Raw genomic sequence first — 17,463 nt, 5'->3', positions numbered from 1 at the left:
AGACATTGATATTTGATCATGTCGCATTATTAGTGTGAGGATATACCATATTACTGTTTAAAGAAAGAAATGTGTACTTAAATATATTTTATGAAACATCCGAGGAATGAGTGTAAAAAAGTAAATTCAAAATGAAAGTTTTAATTCAATTATTTAAAAAATTTAATGATTAAAATCAATTATTTAGTGTATGAATGTATGGTTTTATGATCACATTATATGATAAAGTGATGATATGATCATTAAAATATTTACATTCATTATATATCAATAAATATACTATTATTTTATTCTAAGCAATAATAATTCTCTTATTTTAATATATTATGATTCGTCCACTACAAAAATAATTATTTTTAGTGGGGATTATATTTGACATTTCTGGGGGTTTTAACCCCCACCAATGGTTTTACCAGGGGTTTGCAATTCCCCCTGGAAGAACCGGTTTGGCTAACAGATTACCAGGGGTTTTTAACAACCTCTGGAAAAGTGCAACTTACCTGGGGTTTTCAAAACCCCCGCTATTGCCTGGGGTTTTCAAAATCCCTACTATTGCCTGGGGTTTTCAAAACCCCTACTACTGCCTAGGGTTTTCAAAACCCCCACTACTGCCTGGTGTTTTTAAAACCCTCGTTACTGCCTGGGGTTTTCAAAACCCTCGCTACTGCCTGAGGTTTTTTAAAACCTCTACTACTGCCTAGGGTTTTTAAAAACATCTGCTACCACATATTTGTTTTTCATTTTTTAATAATACATAAATCTTGAAATAAAAGAAAAATAATAAAAGGCAAAAATTTTAGATTTTTTATATTTACAATTTGTAAATATAATGTTTATAAAAGGAACAAATAACAAATTCTACAATTTTAATATCAAACAAGTTCAAAATTGTCCTGATATTTTTTTCTCTTTTCTACAATATTCTTTGCACATAGTATGCATATTTGCTCGTTATTTTGGATAAAGCATACAATGTTATTGTACACCAAATATTTGTACACTAACCTAAAGAATTGAAACCAAGTGAGAAATAGTAAAAAACATGAAAGGAAATTATACATTATAGTTATCTGTCAGCTTACATTAAGAACCAAACCAAATGTTTTAACAAATTTATGCTGCAACCATCACTGATTTGAACTTGTGCTTCTAACCCTGTTAAATCGAGGACCACATGGAAATCCTGCTTCGTATGGTCTATTACTTCTTCCACTGAGAATCCTTCGAACAACAACCTAAAAGGCCATCATATCAAATATATTAATCCACTAGATATACTACACACGAAGGAAACCAATCTTGATTTTGAAAGTAATCACTCAATATTTTTATGTCTCATTCTTTACGACATCCAATTAAATTAAATTATTATAAATCAAATGACCTTTTATTTAAAATATTCAATAAAAGTAGATCATGATCATGTTATATGTCGTGCTCTTGTGACACCACTATCGATACACATAACATATAATTATATCTCAGAACAAGGAAAAAATAGCTATTTAAAGTGAAGCATGAATTTGAAAGATACTTTGCCAGAGTTTTCTTCGTTTCCAACAACAGGTTGACAAGCCAGCCATATTCAAGTTTCTGTTCAAAATGACTAAAGCTTAGCATTAGAAAAAACTTAATTGAGAGTTCAAGCAAGACAAAATAAAAAAAATGGTCTTGAACCATATATTCATTATGTTCAGGCAAGACAACAAAATGCCAATTCAAGCCTTCTCATTATTGAATAGGAAGCTTTTATCAGTACTACTAATTATATTCAAGTATTTCTGCAATAAAAATCAAGATGCTTTAAAGTAAATTAGCAGCTGGCACAATCTTACCTTTATTTTAAGTATCATGCAAATGGCTACTGAGTGAACCTTTCTGAGCATATTCATAAATATGGAAAAAATCATCATGACTAGCCGCATAGCTAACCAATTCTACCTTGACAAAATTAATAAGAAATTGGACTCAAGCTCTTGAATTACTACAAGGAATTTATTCTGAAAATTAATCTATTGCGAACAATAAGAAAGCATTACCAGATTAGCATGATGAACCTTGCACAAAACTTTTATCTTTAGTTTTTGTAGCTGTAATTCTTTTAATAGCAACTTTCTAATAGATTTAAAATACAGGCCAAATCAGTAGGAGTATAATAGTTGTCTTAGTTCCTTATGGTGAAGGACTTGCTTTTTTCTACAACACAACTAAAAGTATACGAACCCAAACCTGGTCACAATGGAGAGCATACTAAACAGAACCATGTGCTCTGTGCCCAAGTAGATTTGAATTAGAGAAACCATTGGTTGAGGCAAAAATCTGTTCGCATGAAAAAACTACAGGTCTATCTAAAATTGTCACGTAGAGATGAGTGTAAGTGTGTGTGTGTGTGTGTAAGTTCAAAGAATAAATACAAATTTGAGGTCAATTAACATGTGTAGACTTCAAAAAAAAAAATGTGTATGTTAGAGAGTCCAATCCAATTAGTAGGGTGATTACACGATGCTTTGGTTGTTATAGTAATTTGGTGGCTGTTGGATTCACCATCAGTTTGCTTTTGGTCCACCGGTTTGCTATATCCACAAAACAAATTTGGATTACCAAAAACATAAAACTTATTATCAAAGTGGAATCATAACCAACTGATCGACCTCCTTTTGTATTATTCTTCTAATCATCCAAAGGGAGAAAAACCTCTTGGTTTTCTTGCACAAAAGGAGTCACACCTTCAAGAACAACACTACAAAAGATTAAGGATGATAATGACCTGAAAGTTTCAAGTTCGGAACTATTTTCTGGTAGCAAGCCAAGACTTCCTCAAAGCCATGGCAAGGTGAATGATCACTGTGAAAGCTAAACACTTCTTGATCATGGGTGGTAGCTGCATCATGATAGAAGTTGAGCTACATGTTAAGCTTGAAAAACTATTCTTGGTTCATAATTGGTGTGGTTTAAGGATTATGACTTACCATCACCAAAGCCAAAGCATGGAATCAAGTTGTCATCATCAAGTTGAGCTACAAGTGATTTGGTGACAACGCAGGCCATTAATTAACGTGGAAGAAAAATCAACCCCAACACAAAACCACTTTACAAAGCTTTCTAAACTGCCTAAAAATTGAATATGGAAGAAAATCTCTTCTATTGAATTTCAGAGCAAATAATTATACAGTGTAGAATCCAAGATGAGTTTAAGACGCATAAAGAAAATGATTTTGAATGATCTGATATTATATGAACATTGCTCATTTATGAATAAAAATGCCAATCTTTTATGTTACAAGTATGTTCTGTTGGATTCTGGAAACATTTTATGTCAACCTATTCATGATTTCTTTTAACTGTTAGAGGAGAAAAAAAGTACCAATCTACAATTAAACTATACATACCAGAATTTTAAAATCTAACTTTGTACCTAAAGATATTCTACTAAAATAGAACATTACATAGAAACAAATTTTTAATCAGTGATATAATTCTAAGATAACCATTTAAGGGAACCAAATTAGGAAAAACAAGAATGAAAGAAGAATCTTGATGAAATATAAAATGGAACCACAATGCAACTATGATGACATAGTCTTCAAGTAGTGGACTGTACTATTGTCAACCATGTTAGTGAACCTGTACAACAAAACTACAAATAAAACAAAACTAGTAACATAACAGGTAGAATGTTAGTAACGTTAGTCAAAATAGAAAAATAATGGATGAATAAACTACTAAAACTAGATAAAGTCTTAAACTAAAGATAGCAAATGAATAGTTATTCTAAAAATTTAAAACAGTAACTAAAATGGAAAATAAAACTACACTAAACTAACAATTACAAGGATCGAATACATCACTACTTTAACTATTGTAGCCTATGTTATGACTAACTAAAATTAGACTAATGATGTTAATGCAGTAAAACTAATGCAAAAACAAGAAGAATTAAAGAATCTACCTATTCTATCAATTAAAGTCTACACTAGCTCCTGTATTAGAAAAAATCTAAAATCTGATATCATATTGCTTAGCTTTAATTCCAAATAAAAATGCTAATCATATTTAGTTACTTATGGTATTTTACTTTCGATTAAAGTTTATTCCGTTTATTTTCTATGGGACTAATCTTCAAATGAAATGTTGAATATTGAACATTTAGCGTGCAGGTTTCCCCACTCATTCAGTCATCACAAAGCTCACAAATTTCAATCAATTTTACAAAAACTCATTTTTATACTAAATCAGAAAACAAACCCCGCCCCTTCAACACACCCTCACTATATATAAGCACTCCTCCTAGTTCTTCCTTCATCTTCATAACAACCCCAAAACATAGCAAACAAAACACAAATTGGTGTGGTGGAACATGAATAGGACCCCAAGGGCAAAAGTAAAATGTAAAACCTCAATTATTCCGTAAAAAGGCAAAATAAGCGAAAATGAGATGAAAATGAAAGCATGGAGATGAAATCGAATGACGAAATTAAAATAGCGGTGACGAAATTGAAAGCATGTGTTTATTACCTGATTTCAAAGAAAACCATGAAATCGAAAGAGCAATGCCTTCTTCCTCCTAGTGCACGAGCCACAACTGCTTCCTTCTCCTAAAACACGAAATTAAAATCAGAAAGCAAATTTGTCTTTACTTATTATGAAATCAACATAGTTTATTGATGAAATCAGCGGACAAAAATGAAATCGAAAGCAAACAGATGATGAAATGATTGAGTAGGAACCTTGAGCGGTGAGAGGCACTGAGAAAGGGAAAGAGGAACTGCGAAAATGAAAGGGAACCGTGAAAGAGAAAGCGAAAGAAAAGAAGTTTAGACAAATAAAAATTTTTGAAAAATAAAAAAAGTAAAACGAGAATAATTTGACTGGGGTTTTCTAAAAAACCCTTGAAACTTACATGAGGTTATTACAACCTCCACTAAAAAACCTCCGGTAAAAATATATATTTTTGTAGTAGTCCCAATGATTTCTATAGATAATTTTAGATAAACAATATAAATATTAACAAATTGAAAAAATAAACTAAAGTAATTAATTTTAAAATTTTTCTGAATTAAAAAGTTTAATATTATATATGGACACAAAATTAGTTTTTAAAGAGGAATTTGATTTGAAATTATTTAATAAATATGTATTTGGAAAAGAATAAAGAATTTATTGATGCATTACTTTTATAAGAATTATTTTGAAATGAATATTAATCTTAACGGGAAAACATAATGAAGATATACAGAACGAGTCATCCATGAATTGCATTCTTCCATTCCTACTGCATTTATTGATTTTTTTATATATATTAGCATAATCAAGCATGTAATTAAAGGTCTATTTTCTCTTTTCCTAATTAGTATTATTTTCCTAGTTTATGATTATTAAGTTTTAATTTCATTTTTTATTGTATATGTTTTAAAATGAAAAAGAATTAATGGGATTCAACTCAAATAGGACTATAAATAATATCACATACAACGTTATTCTTTATCTAAACAAATTGAAGAATTTAAACTAGTATTTGAGTTATCAAAAATGGTGAAGATTTTAATCGCAATTCTCTTACTTACCTTAGTCTCTCAATGTGAAATTTTCTATCATGAAAGAAACATAATTTTTGTCTATGAAATAGTGTTAATAACTTGTGTTATGAATGCTTTCATGTTATTGTCAATGTTCTTTGAGCGACATCCATGTAACCCAATCTGGAACAGGACATAAGGTAAACGGAAAACCAGAATGGACTGTGACTATCACAAATAGGTGTGCATGTGTTCAAACCAATGTGCAATTGAATTGCAAAGGATTTCAAACGGTTGAAGCAGTTAACCCATCACTTTTGAAATTTTCAGGTGATGCTTGTCTTGTTAGTTCAGGTCAACCTCTCTTTAACGGCGCTATCGTGTTCAATTATGCTTGGGACACTCAATTCCCCCTCAATCCCATTTCCTCAAATATTTCTTGTTAAAGTGTAAAACCAAACCATGTTCTTTAATAAATTTATCTTTTTCCTCCTATCTTATACATCAATATTATCGTTTTACAATAAAACATTAATTTTATGTTGAATTATTTTATATAATTTTAATTTACTATTTACTAGTCTCTCAAAAGAAAGTGTTTACTATAGTGATAATGAATTTCTATTCTTATATTGAATTATTTAAAGCTAATGAATCTCAATGGTTAAACTCTCTAGTGTCATAAATATTTAGTATTTTCTATAAAACTTAACATTACGGTTGTCATGTTTAAAATATTTTAAACCCGTAACATTTTTTTCGCGAAGAAATGTGTAATCTCTTAATGGTTACACTTGAAATTTATTTCGTGAGAAAAAAAAGTTGACAATATATATATATATATATATATATATATATATATAATTCTATTAACACAACAAAAAAAATAGCATACATAGTTTACATGGGGAAAATTTCCATATGTAATTTTACATATAGAATATCCAGAAGTAATGTTACGTAGAAAATTACTAATATTTATATACAAAAATAGAATTGTCATATAAAGTTTGAAGGCATTTCTTTCGAAATATTTCCTTTTGTATTGTCGAAAAATAGTTGTAAAACATCATTTCAATACTTATGAATATTATTCTTACAATTTCATTTTGAACATAAAAATAGAAAAAATTTCAACTAATATAGTTTTTATATTTTGGCATACTTACCATGCGAATTGCGTGCTCATGTATAGTAATAGAGCCACATGTATGTAACTTGACCCTCTTTCTAATGCTTAATTTTGTTTAGCTTAGGAACACTTTGAAGATAAAAAGGACAATTCCTCTTAGATAGTAGTGCATTCTATAAAACATCCAATGTTACTTCTTCCCATGCTTGCGTGCATTCATTAACATCTCATAAAGCCTATGTAAGGCTTTTGAGTTAAAATTCTTTTTTAATTTGTCCTCATGTTCAGGGAGCTAGTTGAGTTACTCTATGTAAACACAATTGTAAAGATAATTGAGAATACTACATCAATTTAACAACTTTTGTAAGACACAAGAAATTTAAATAATTAAATAAATAATTATTTAATAAATGCTGGTAGTTACAGTATTTATGAGCGGTATGTTGTATGAGTCTCTGATATGGTTATAAAATATACGTGCATTAGGATCTGAGATGGAAATCAATATTGTCATAATTGGTGTGTGGACCACGGGTGTGTGCATGGAGATTTTAGATTGGATGGAGTTGTAATTAAGTATGTGTGTGTAGAAGTAAATATAAAGGTTTGAATCTTATGTAATTCAGAAATACATCAGGAATTAGTCTCTAAATGGGGTATAAGAATTATTGACCGAGAGTGATTTGCTTTAGAATAAAAACATGTTGTGCCATACAGTAAGTTCGCACTACTGATACGGGCGTGACCACTAGTGATAAAGGTCGTATCCCACCAAATTAAAACAGTTAAATGCAGTATGCAAAAGTTGAACCAAGTCCTCTCCCAACGACCAATATTTTCGTCCAAAGCTTCAATTTTCAGATGAATACAACAGTATAACACAGGGGTGTTTGGCAGATTCAGTTTCACACAAAATTAAATTCGCAATGTAGAGAAATTTAACAGTTATATGAACACACAATGATTCATTGATTCAATTGAATGTCCACCATTCACAGATTACCAAATTGATTGTTTTATTCGAATTTGCTCTCATGAACCCTAAGTAATCAACTAAGCGAAAATTACCATGGATTCATTGTCATTAAGCACAACAAATTTCAAGTAGTTAACACCCACAGATTAAAGCAAGTTGTGACTGAACCATAAACATTAAGCATGAATATGAGCCATTAATGTGCACACACGAATTTGAGATTAAACATGCATCAAAAACGCGTTTATCATCAAAATGCAACCTGAAATAGATGCAATTCTGAATATAATCCAAGAACGACCAACAATCTCATGCTTTCATTTCAATATCGTCAAGGAATCAATGCAAAAAGCTTAGCTAGACATGGAAATGGAGCACACAAGCCCTTGAAAACAAAATTCACAAAAACAAGGCATCAAACCCTAACCTACAAATTGTTAAAAATGCAAATCAAGAGCAAAAGAGAGATTTTAAAGCTTCAATGGAATGAAAAAAAAACGCTATTGTAATATATAAATCCAAAAACCCCATCAATAGGTGTTGTTCCAAGTCAATAAAATCCATAAAATGAGATGCCCAATCTACCAAATGTATTCAAAACGTAAATCCCACATTGAGTGCTGTCAAATGTGCATAGAAATGGCAAAAACTAGTGCAAAAACATAAAAAATGAGAAGAACACCTCCATGGATACCCACCAAAGCTTGAGAGCGTGAAAATGGAGGTTGGAGAAGATGATATGCGACTGCTGCTTGCCAAGAGACCTAATTCTCATGGTCAAATCAACTTTGCCACTACTATTTACAAAAAGGCTATTTTGCCATTTAGAATTACAAAAATGCCACTATTGGGCCTCAAATGTTGGCACATTCACTCAGATGACGTGGAAATGATGTGGCAACTCTCTTCAACTAAATATTAATGTCCAAGCTCCAAAATTGCTTCACCCAAATACCTAAAAATAATTAAAAACGAAAATTAGGCCAAATAATGTGAAATTAACCCAAATTCGGAACAGTGGCCCAATAAAGCCCAACAGATGAAAACACACTAAAGATAAACAATTAAGCACTGAACAACTATCAAATGGGTACACAATTAAAAAGTAAAGCAAAGCAAAGCAAGGACATCACAGACATAACAAGAGAGACAAAAAGAGACACAAGACAAACAAACTTGACACAGACAAATGGAAACACATACAACACAGAAGGATTCAAAGCTGTAAGGTACCCATGAACATCATCCAAGCAGTTCAAAACATGTCAAGTACTCAGTTTAGCTCAAAGAGAGAATTGAAAGCAACATAACCTCACAAAATATGCATTGTATCACTCAAATCTCTAGGCTATTGTTTACTCTCAGAGCACCTTTGAAAAACAAACATCAAAAAGACTTGGCAAGCCTCTAGAACCAACAACCAAACCAAAACACATGTAGGTCAAGATCAGAAGGATTTCTCAAGGTTGTAATGGGGTTGAGGACAAGGTGTGGAACATATGGATAAGTAGCTAAGCAACAAAGGAAATAGAGAAGCAATGGGGAATAAGTCTCAATCAAGCATGAAAGTAATCCCAAACATCAACACTTCCAAATTCGATTCTCACACATTGCTCAAATCCAAACTTCTTTTATTTCTTTTCTTTCTTTTCTTTTCTTTTCTTTTCTTTTTGTTTTCTCTCTTATTCTTTTTTTTTTCTATACAAAAAACATGGAGAGAAACAACAATTTTGAAATCCCACTTGGGTATACAAATGAGCAATTCGAAGAACCAATAACATGTGTGCGCAAAACCACAGTTGTTGTGCGCGACCACACTTAATTGAGCACCCATTCCCAAAACAATTCCAAAGCTCCAAAATTTCCTAAGGTAGGAAGAGTCATGGTTTTTCAGGCTAAGGGCTTGTAATGAGCTATAAATCAATGAAAAAGGGTACGCAGGCTCAAAAAGGGGTTATCAAAGGAAACAATTCAAGGTGGGCTCATCTGGCTATAGGCTTATAGAACAAAATTGCCTAAATCATATCCCAACATGCATGTGAATTAGAAAAGCATCAAAAATAGTCAAGCCAAGGCCGATGTGCAAGCATTCAAGAGGCATATATCACACAATCAAAGAACAAATAGTGGCTCAAATCGTCACACAGGGTAAAACAATTCAAAAGCAACTTGACATGCAAGGAGAAAGCAAAGATATCAGTCCACAAACTAACCAACAACTCATCCTCCAAAAGTGAAGTGAGTGTCCTAAACAGAAAACAAAATCATAACACAAATTAACACAAATTATCAAAAAGGAAACAAACAAAAGGAAACAACAACAGACAGACCTAGACAAGTGCAATAAAAGTAAGGAAGGAGAAAGAAAACTCCCTGAATCATGGTGAAACAAAAGTGGGGTCAAGCAGGGAAGTCTCCTCTACAACAGTATCCACACTTTTTTAACTTCAAGCCACACTTTTTAGTTGTTGCCTAGAGTGAAAAATGGTGTAGTGTAAGGAATGAGACGTATGTTAACATGGAGAAATGCATTTTTAGGATGGATCATGTAAATATGAGGTCCATGTGGACCAAGAACAAGTGGTGGCCATAACAGAGTGGCCTACACCAAAGAATGTGAGTGAGCTTAGACCTTTTCATGGGTTAGCTAGTTTTTATAGAAGGTTTGTGCAAAATTTTAACACAATAGCCATGAGTAAGAAAGGTGTGGACTTCAAGTGGGGAGTTGATCAAACAAATGCTTTTGAAACTTTGAAGGAAAAGTTTATCAATGCACCACTCCTAGCCCTCCCAAACTTTTCCAAAACATTTGAAATTGAGTGTGATGCATCTGATGTAGGTATTGGAGTCGTGCTTCTGCAAGAGGGACACCCCATAACCTATTTTAGTGAGAATCTCAAAGGTAGTCACACAAACAATTCCACCTATGATAAAGTGTTTTATGCTCTTGTGAGAACTTTGCGAACTTGGCGAACTTGGCAACACTACCTTCTTTGTAAGGAGTTTGTTGTCCATAGTGATTATGAATCCCTCAAATTTTTGAAAAACAAACGCAAGTTGAACAAAAGACATGCAAGGTGGGTAGAGTTTCTTGAACAATTTCCCTGTGTGATCAAGCACAAACAAGGGAAGGACAATATAGTGGCAGATGCGTTTTTAAGGAAGCATTCCTTTCTTGAAACAAAATTTATTAGCTTTGATCACATTAAGGATTTGTATGCCAAGGATGATGATTTCTCATCCATTTTTAGTGAGTGCTACCTAGGGCCTAGCAAAGAGTTTTATCTCCTCAATCAATACCTTTTCAAAGGTAAGAGGCTTTGTATACCTCAAGGTTCCTTAAAAGCATCACTCATAAGGAGGCACGTGAGGGAGGTTTAATGCAACATTTTGAGCTTAATAAGACTTTGGAAGTCTTGAAAGAACATTTCTATTGGCCCCACATGAGGAATCATGTAGATAAGCAATGCAAAAATTGCATAGCATGCGTGAAAGTAAAGTTAGGATTCCATTCTCATAGCCTTTACACCGCATTTACCCATCCCTTCCGTGCCTTGGGTTGACATCTCAATGGTTTTTGTTTTAGGGCTCCCAAAGACTAAGAAGCGTAGGGATTCCATCTTTGTGCTTGTGGATAGATTTTCAAAAGTTGCCCACTTCATACCATGCCACAAGGTTGATGATGCAACATACATTGCAAATCTCTTCTTTAAGGAAGTTGTGAGGCTACATGGCATACCTAGAACCATTGTGACTGATAGGGACACCAAGTTCTTAATCCAGTTTTGGAGGACATTGTGGGGGAAGCTTAGAACCAAACTTTTCTTTTCTACCACTTGCCACCTCCAAAGTGATGGCCAAACCAAGGTGATGAATAGAAATGTGGGACAAATTTTAAGGTTCATGATAATCCAAAATATTAGGGAGTGGGAAGAAATTCTTCCTCACATTGAATTTGAATACAATCGGGAGGTGCACTCCACTACTTCACTTAACTCCCTTAGATTTTTTTCCCCTCCCCAATCATTAGGCATGGACTTACCAAGATGGGGAAACCAAAGCTAGATGATCCAAGACTTGCATGCGCAAGTCAAGGGGACCATTAAGAGGATGGAAAGAAAGGGAGAAAGGAAGTCATCTTCAAAGAGGGAGTTCGAGGTTCTTCCAAGAGGGGATGGCCCTTTCCAAGTCATTAGGAAGATCAATAATAATGCCTATGAGTTAGACTTACCTATAAGCTATAACATAAGTAACTCTTTTAATGTGTGTGATCTTTCTCTTTTTGATGTAGGGTTTTAGAATTCGTGGTCGAATTCTCTCCAAGAAGGGAAGGATGATGAAGGCGTGACCACACCTAACACCATGGAAACCCTCCCAAGAAGAATCACAAGGACCATGAGTAGAGGGGAGGCTTCTCAATCTCTATCCTTGTTTAACATTTCCTTAGTTTGATTTCCCTAAGGTTGACTTAGTTGACCAATCTTAGTTAACATGTTGACTCAAGTTGAGTTGACTTAAGTCAACACACAATCCATGTTTACATGGTTTTAAAGGATAATTAAGCTTAAGAAGGCATTGAGAGGTGGCGCAACACTATTGGAGAGCAAAAATGATGATGAGTGCATATGAAATGGAGAGAGAAAGCAAAACCTTTTTGAAACTTCTAGAATGGGGTGAACCACATGACTTAGCCAAGAATCCACCTTGGGAGGTTCTAGAAGCGTCTAGAATAGGGGACCACATGTCTTGGACAAGGATCCATCTTAGGAGGCCATTTGTTGTACCATTTGACCTACCTTCTAGAATGTAAGGTGTCCTAACTTATGTGTTATTGTTAAGAGACCCCTAAACCTTCTATATAAGTGGTGCTCTACTACATGTATGGTGGTTGATCATTTTTGGAGTAATATACACACCTGTTCAACCTTTATGAGAGTATCCTCCATTGGGAGTGAAACTTCTAAGCCTTATCTTGAGCTAGACACAAGTGGCGACACATCTCAAGGATTCATGGCTTTGGCCTCTCTTTGAAGTGGCATGCTTCACTCACAATTTCATCTCTTGTCCCTTTCATTTTTCTACTTTGCTTTTCCTTCTTTTCTTTTCGGTTTCAAGTTTTGTCATAATTTTGTTTTGTTTTCTCGAATCAACCCATTTCTCTTCTTCTCTAGAGTCTTTTGAAGTGCACTTTCACATCTAGATAGCTTGCCATGTTAATGTTCAGTGGGAATCTTCACTAAACTTTCTTAAACAACTTCTCACTATATTCACAAAGATAAAAGAAACCAATAGAATCCTTCATCACTTATGTTTATTTCGTTCATAATTCGATTATTGTGTTGTACATGATTCATTCGATCTACTTCCATTCCAAATCCATGATTCACTTGGTATAATTTTTCATTCACACATTAAACCATTAATACAATTAACTATGGTTTATAAATTGGGATTCAAAGTTTTACTCAATCATTTCACATGATTTTTATTTCCGCATTCAATAGAAGTTAGTTTGTGTCACTCTACACTTTCACATCATCACATCATTCCTTCTTTGATGTATTTTGAATCTACCTTTATTTGGTACGCATAACCATTTACGAGCATTCATTTAACATCACATTCTTTGAATATCATCCTTTGATTTCGTTTCTAGTCATTGCATTTAGCTAATTGGTGTATTAGGAGCATGTTAGGATTAGAATGCATAGATATTTAGAGCATGGAGTGATTGCTGCACATTGACATTTCACCAAACACCTTACATGCATTTTAGCTTCTTTAGTAATTTCATCAAACACCTTGCATAAATGCACCTCCATACAATTTTTGTCCATTTTATGTTATGCTTTAGTAGATTTTATAGAGATTTCCTCCATTTTATGTCATCCACAATGTTAGTTAACAACACTTATAGGACAATTGTCATAAAAAAAGATGTGGTTACAATATTGTAATTATTGCGATCTTTTTAACAATGGTTGACTTAGGACGCATTGTAAAAAGTCCTGCCTAGACATACGACAAATGTATTATGACAAACTATCGTTAAAAGTTTGTCTTTTTTTTTAAGAAATACTTTTTTTTTCACTTTCTTACTCGCATTGTGTTTGAAAGTCCTAATCGTCATTAAAAGCCCTATATGTACTAGTGGTATGTGATAATGAAACTCTCTCACCCTGCCTTGTTGCCATCCCTAGTCATGATCATACATTAAGATTATAAAACATATGTTCAAACTTAAAATTAGTAGTGAGATAATAAAATAATACCAAATTTTTATAAATAAGATTATACTTATTTATATTATTTGTAGTGAGTCTTGGACTATAGTTATTGATGCTTGAACACAAATATTACATTATATTAACAATAAATAATTTAGTATGAAAATAGAAAATATTATTCCAATAAGAAATCCTTCTTAAAGGACCAATAAATAAGAAGATAAAAATTCTAAAAAGCAAATTCAACAACATGACATTAAGGTTTTATATTACAATGATATTGTTGATATACAATGTAGGAACAATAAGCTTAACTTCATATATTAAATTAATAAAATTATTAGTATATGTTATGACAAAAAATCACTACAAAAAAACTTGTGGATTATCTACGAAAAATTATTTAAGACTTTTTTTCATAGATAATTTCATTTTGTCTACAAAAATATTTCGTAGATAACATCAATTTTTGTAAGTAACACTAAAAAAAAGATTACCTATGCAAATTTTGTAGATACGTATAATGAACTTTAATGTGAATTTTTCATACGGAAAAGTACCTACCAAAAAGTGCATAAAAGATAAATACTATAAAAAAGTTAAGTAAAAATTATTTTAAAAAATATTACCTACGAAAAGAAAGCTCGTATATAATAATTATATATATATATATATATATATATATATTTTAATTAGTAGAAAATGTTATCTACGTTCAAATTTTGTACATAACATACCTTTTTACCTATTACCTTGGGTTTTATCTAGCCTCTACTTACGCAGACCACCTTCTCTTATTTCCTTTTCGACCTTCTCTGCCACTTTTGCCACTTTCTCTAATGACCTCCACCTCCTTCTCTAATGGCCACCTTCACGATCCTCATTCTCAAATAAGAAATTAACAAGCAAATCGAACTTAGAGCTCATAGGTTCTTCCTCAAAATCAAAAAGCTCTAACTCATAACTTGAAGATTTTCCCCAAATTCGATAACCTTATACGCCTTGCGGTCCCAACCTTGATGGTCCTAAGTCTCACAATCATCGCTGCTCGCAACCCTAGGGAGTGTCAAGCTGTTAAGGTTAAGGTTTTTCTCATTCACTCATTCTCTTTAAGACCCTTTGCTTTATAGATATTTCGGGTTCTTGAAATTTTGTTGAAGAGGAAAAAGAAAAGCCCTAATTTCAAAATGGGAACTAAAGAAGTGGAAATGTAATGAATAAAGGGCTTTATTCCTAGCCGTAGTGAGGACCACAAGTTGTGTGGTGATTGAGCAGCATGGGATCCGAATCAATCCATGGTCGCGCCCATATTTCGTGGAGATGATGGAGGTGAACTACGTAGTGGAGAGAGAAAAGATAACTACATGTGGTGATGCCAACATATGTTTGCACATTCCGGACGCTGCATTTGATTGTTATGATGTGCGTGTTGATGCCATTGTTATACGCTCTGCTATGGACCTTGGTGAGTCACAAAAACATTTTATTTTAGTTTAGTTTCTTTAACAAATTGTAGATGGGGTAATTGATAATTGTTATTGTGGAGTGTAAATGAATTAAACACTATATAAGTACGAGTAGACAAATGGATGGACAATTCATTCACCATACACAGAACTTCAAAGTACTCCATTCTTAGATTCCCAACTTTCCACTTCATGCATATAGTTCACCCGTTGCAATACTCCACTTCAACCAAGTACTAACTCAACCACTTATTGACACAACATCATGAATTCCTACTACTTCAAATACATCAATAAAATACAAGATGAATTTTTCACACACTAAGTTATATTTTTCTAAACCTTTCACCCAATTTGACCAATGTTAACTCCAAAACAATTATAAGCCCCAATGCAATTTCCATAAAAAAAAAAACTAGATTTTTTTCTCTTGCATCCCTCCCCAGATTTCAAAGAAAGACAACAAATAACAATAGATTGGGCCTAAAATACAAGCCCAAAAAATATGCTAATTGCATCATGAATCACTCTTCCTATACAATTTATTTAAGAATTTATAAAGAAACAAATAAAAGAACTAGGCCTAGGCATTAGCCTAAGCTATAAGCTTTGGGGTATATTCATCAAGTTTTCGATGCAGTCTAGAATGCAAACTAATATTGTTTGCAAAAGAACGAGATGATGTAGATCATTCTTCAAGAGTAAAATTTTATTTTTGGAAAAGCAAGTCCAAGAACTTAAAGTGATGAAAAAAGATATTGGAAGACTTGTATTTTCTTTATATATTTGATTCAGCCTTTGTAATAAGTCATGTACTAGTGAATAAATTATTGAAGGACTAAGCTTAGAGAGTCATAAAGCAACATTCACAAAGATCACTCAGAGAATATTTTATTGATCAAAAAATGTATGTTATAGTCGATTATCACTAATGATAATCGAATATCTAATTGAAATTAAGTTTTTCAGAAGATTCTATATGATAATTGATCACTGCTGGTAATCAATTGTCATAGTGAAAAAATACTTTTAGAAAAAAAATTTTGATAATTGATTATCTCTTTTAAAATCGATTATTAGTGGCATTTGTGATTTGATTCTTCAGATTCTTGGCCTAATTTTTAAATAAGAAGTTTATATATTTAGGGGAGACCTATTTTGAGACAACTTTTCTATTAAGAGGATTAAGGTTGTGACTACTAAAGAAACTCTTTGTGTTTGTGAAAATGGGCTTTGAAAAACCTTGTGTGATTGAGTTTTATTGTTGTTGCTAGAAGAAGTCGTTCATCCTTTGTGTGACTCATAGGAAGTGTTTCATTCCTTGCGTGATTCAAAGAAGAGGCCTTTCATCTTTTGTGTCTTCAAGAGAGGTGTTCTCTAAACCTTAAACGTTTTCTTCTATAATTATAAGTTAGGTTTATTTTTAGAGTTTGACTTAATCCCTCTTTAAGGAGATTAAATACTGGACATAAGGTATTTTGTTTCAAACCAGTATAACATATTTGTGTACTAATTTTCTTTTCCCTACTCTCTTTATTTTACTGAAGTTATTAAAATAAGAGAAAAGGTTTCAATTGAAATGTTCCTACAAGGACAATAATGTAATATCATGAGACTTAAATCTTATCTTACCCCAATCTGGGAATCTCTAGGACGGATACTTTTCTGCTTTATTCGACTTGCCTTCATATTCTCTTGTAGAGTAGAACATTTTGGAGGTTACTTGCAAAAAGGACTCCAACGATCAAGTCAAAGAAAGCACTCAAAGTCAAATCTAGTTTTCAGTATTAATGAATTGCGTACCTTTAATTGCTGGGGTCCACTTGTATTTATAAAATATTAATCACAGATTACCTGGCTTATGGGCTGGGCCTTTATTGGGCTCACTTGGTCTCCTTTGGGTTTGTGTGGGTCTGATCAGGGCCCAAGTACCAGGCCTATGACTTGATTCTGTGAATTTAACTGTTATTTCCTAAGTTTGGAGTAGGCGACCCTTACTGGCATGAAACTTTAGCCGCCCTGTATACATTATCTTTCTATATAGTTGATTAGTGATAAAACAAGACTATAAGTTGGCAGTTAGGGTTGGGTATTCAGTCTTACCGGTCCTATCCGGCTAGTATAGTACATGAACGATAAATTTTTA

General features: G+C 32.8%; 1 protein-coding gene across 15 annotated transcripts; it reads right to left on the bottom strand.

Annotated features, from left to right (window-relative positions):
* Positions 1–1,024: 1,024 nt before the first annotated feature.
* Positions 1,025–4,830, bottom strand: LOC114167496. Of its 15 annotated transcripts, XM_028052593.1 has the most exons (8): positions 4,728–4,830; positions 4,516–4,595; positions 2,970–3,017; positions 2,230–2,881; positions 2,040–2,115; positions 1,836–1,937; positions 1,535–1,593; positions 1,025–1,235 (listed from the first exon to the last, which is right to left on the bottom strand). In XM_028052593.1, exons 4-8 carry the CDS (start codon positions 2,301–2,303, stop codon positions 1,079–1,081), a joined length of 468 nt encoding a protein of 155 aa, XP_027908394.1. In that variant the 5' UTR covers positions 2,304–2,881; positions 2,970–3,017; positions 4,516–4,595; positions 4,728–4,830; the 3' UTR covers positions 1,025–1,078. The 15 variants fall into 15 exon arrangements, 1 of the variants encoding a protein (XP_027908394.1); XR_003600239.1 differs by having other exon boundaries at positions 1,836–1,941; positions 2,970–4,595; XR_003600237.1 differs by having other exon boundaries at positions 1,836–2,319; positions 2,500–2,573; positions 2,768–2,881; positions 2,970–4,595.
* Between the last annotated feature and the right edge of the window lie 12,633 nt (positions 4,831–17,463).

Source organism: Vigna unguiculata, chromosome 10 (assembly GCF_004118075.2).
Source record: "Vigna unguiculata cultivar IT97K-499-35 chromosome 10, ASM411807v1, whole genome shotgun sequence".
NCBI lineage: Eukaryota > Viridiplantae > Streptophyta > Magnoliopsida > Fabales > Fabaceae > Vigna > Vigna unguiculata.
The sequence above is the reverse complement of the archived record's forward strand: the minus strand, read 5'-3'. Positions and strand labels throughout refer to the sequence as shown.

Coding starts and splice junctions, on each gene's coding strand:
- LOC114167496 (XM_028052593.1), bottom strand. CDS start 2,303: ATGGTTTCTCTAATTCAAATCTACTTGGGCACAGAGCACATGGTTCTG. Junction 1,594..1,835: donor GCATGATACTTAAAATAAAG/GTAAGATTGTGC, acceptor CATTTTGAACAG/AAACTTGAATATGGCTGGCT. Junction 1,236..1,534: donor ACGAAGAAAACTCTGGCAAA/GTATCTTTCAAA, acceptor ATGGCCTTTTAG/GTTGTTGTTCGAAGGATTCT.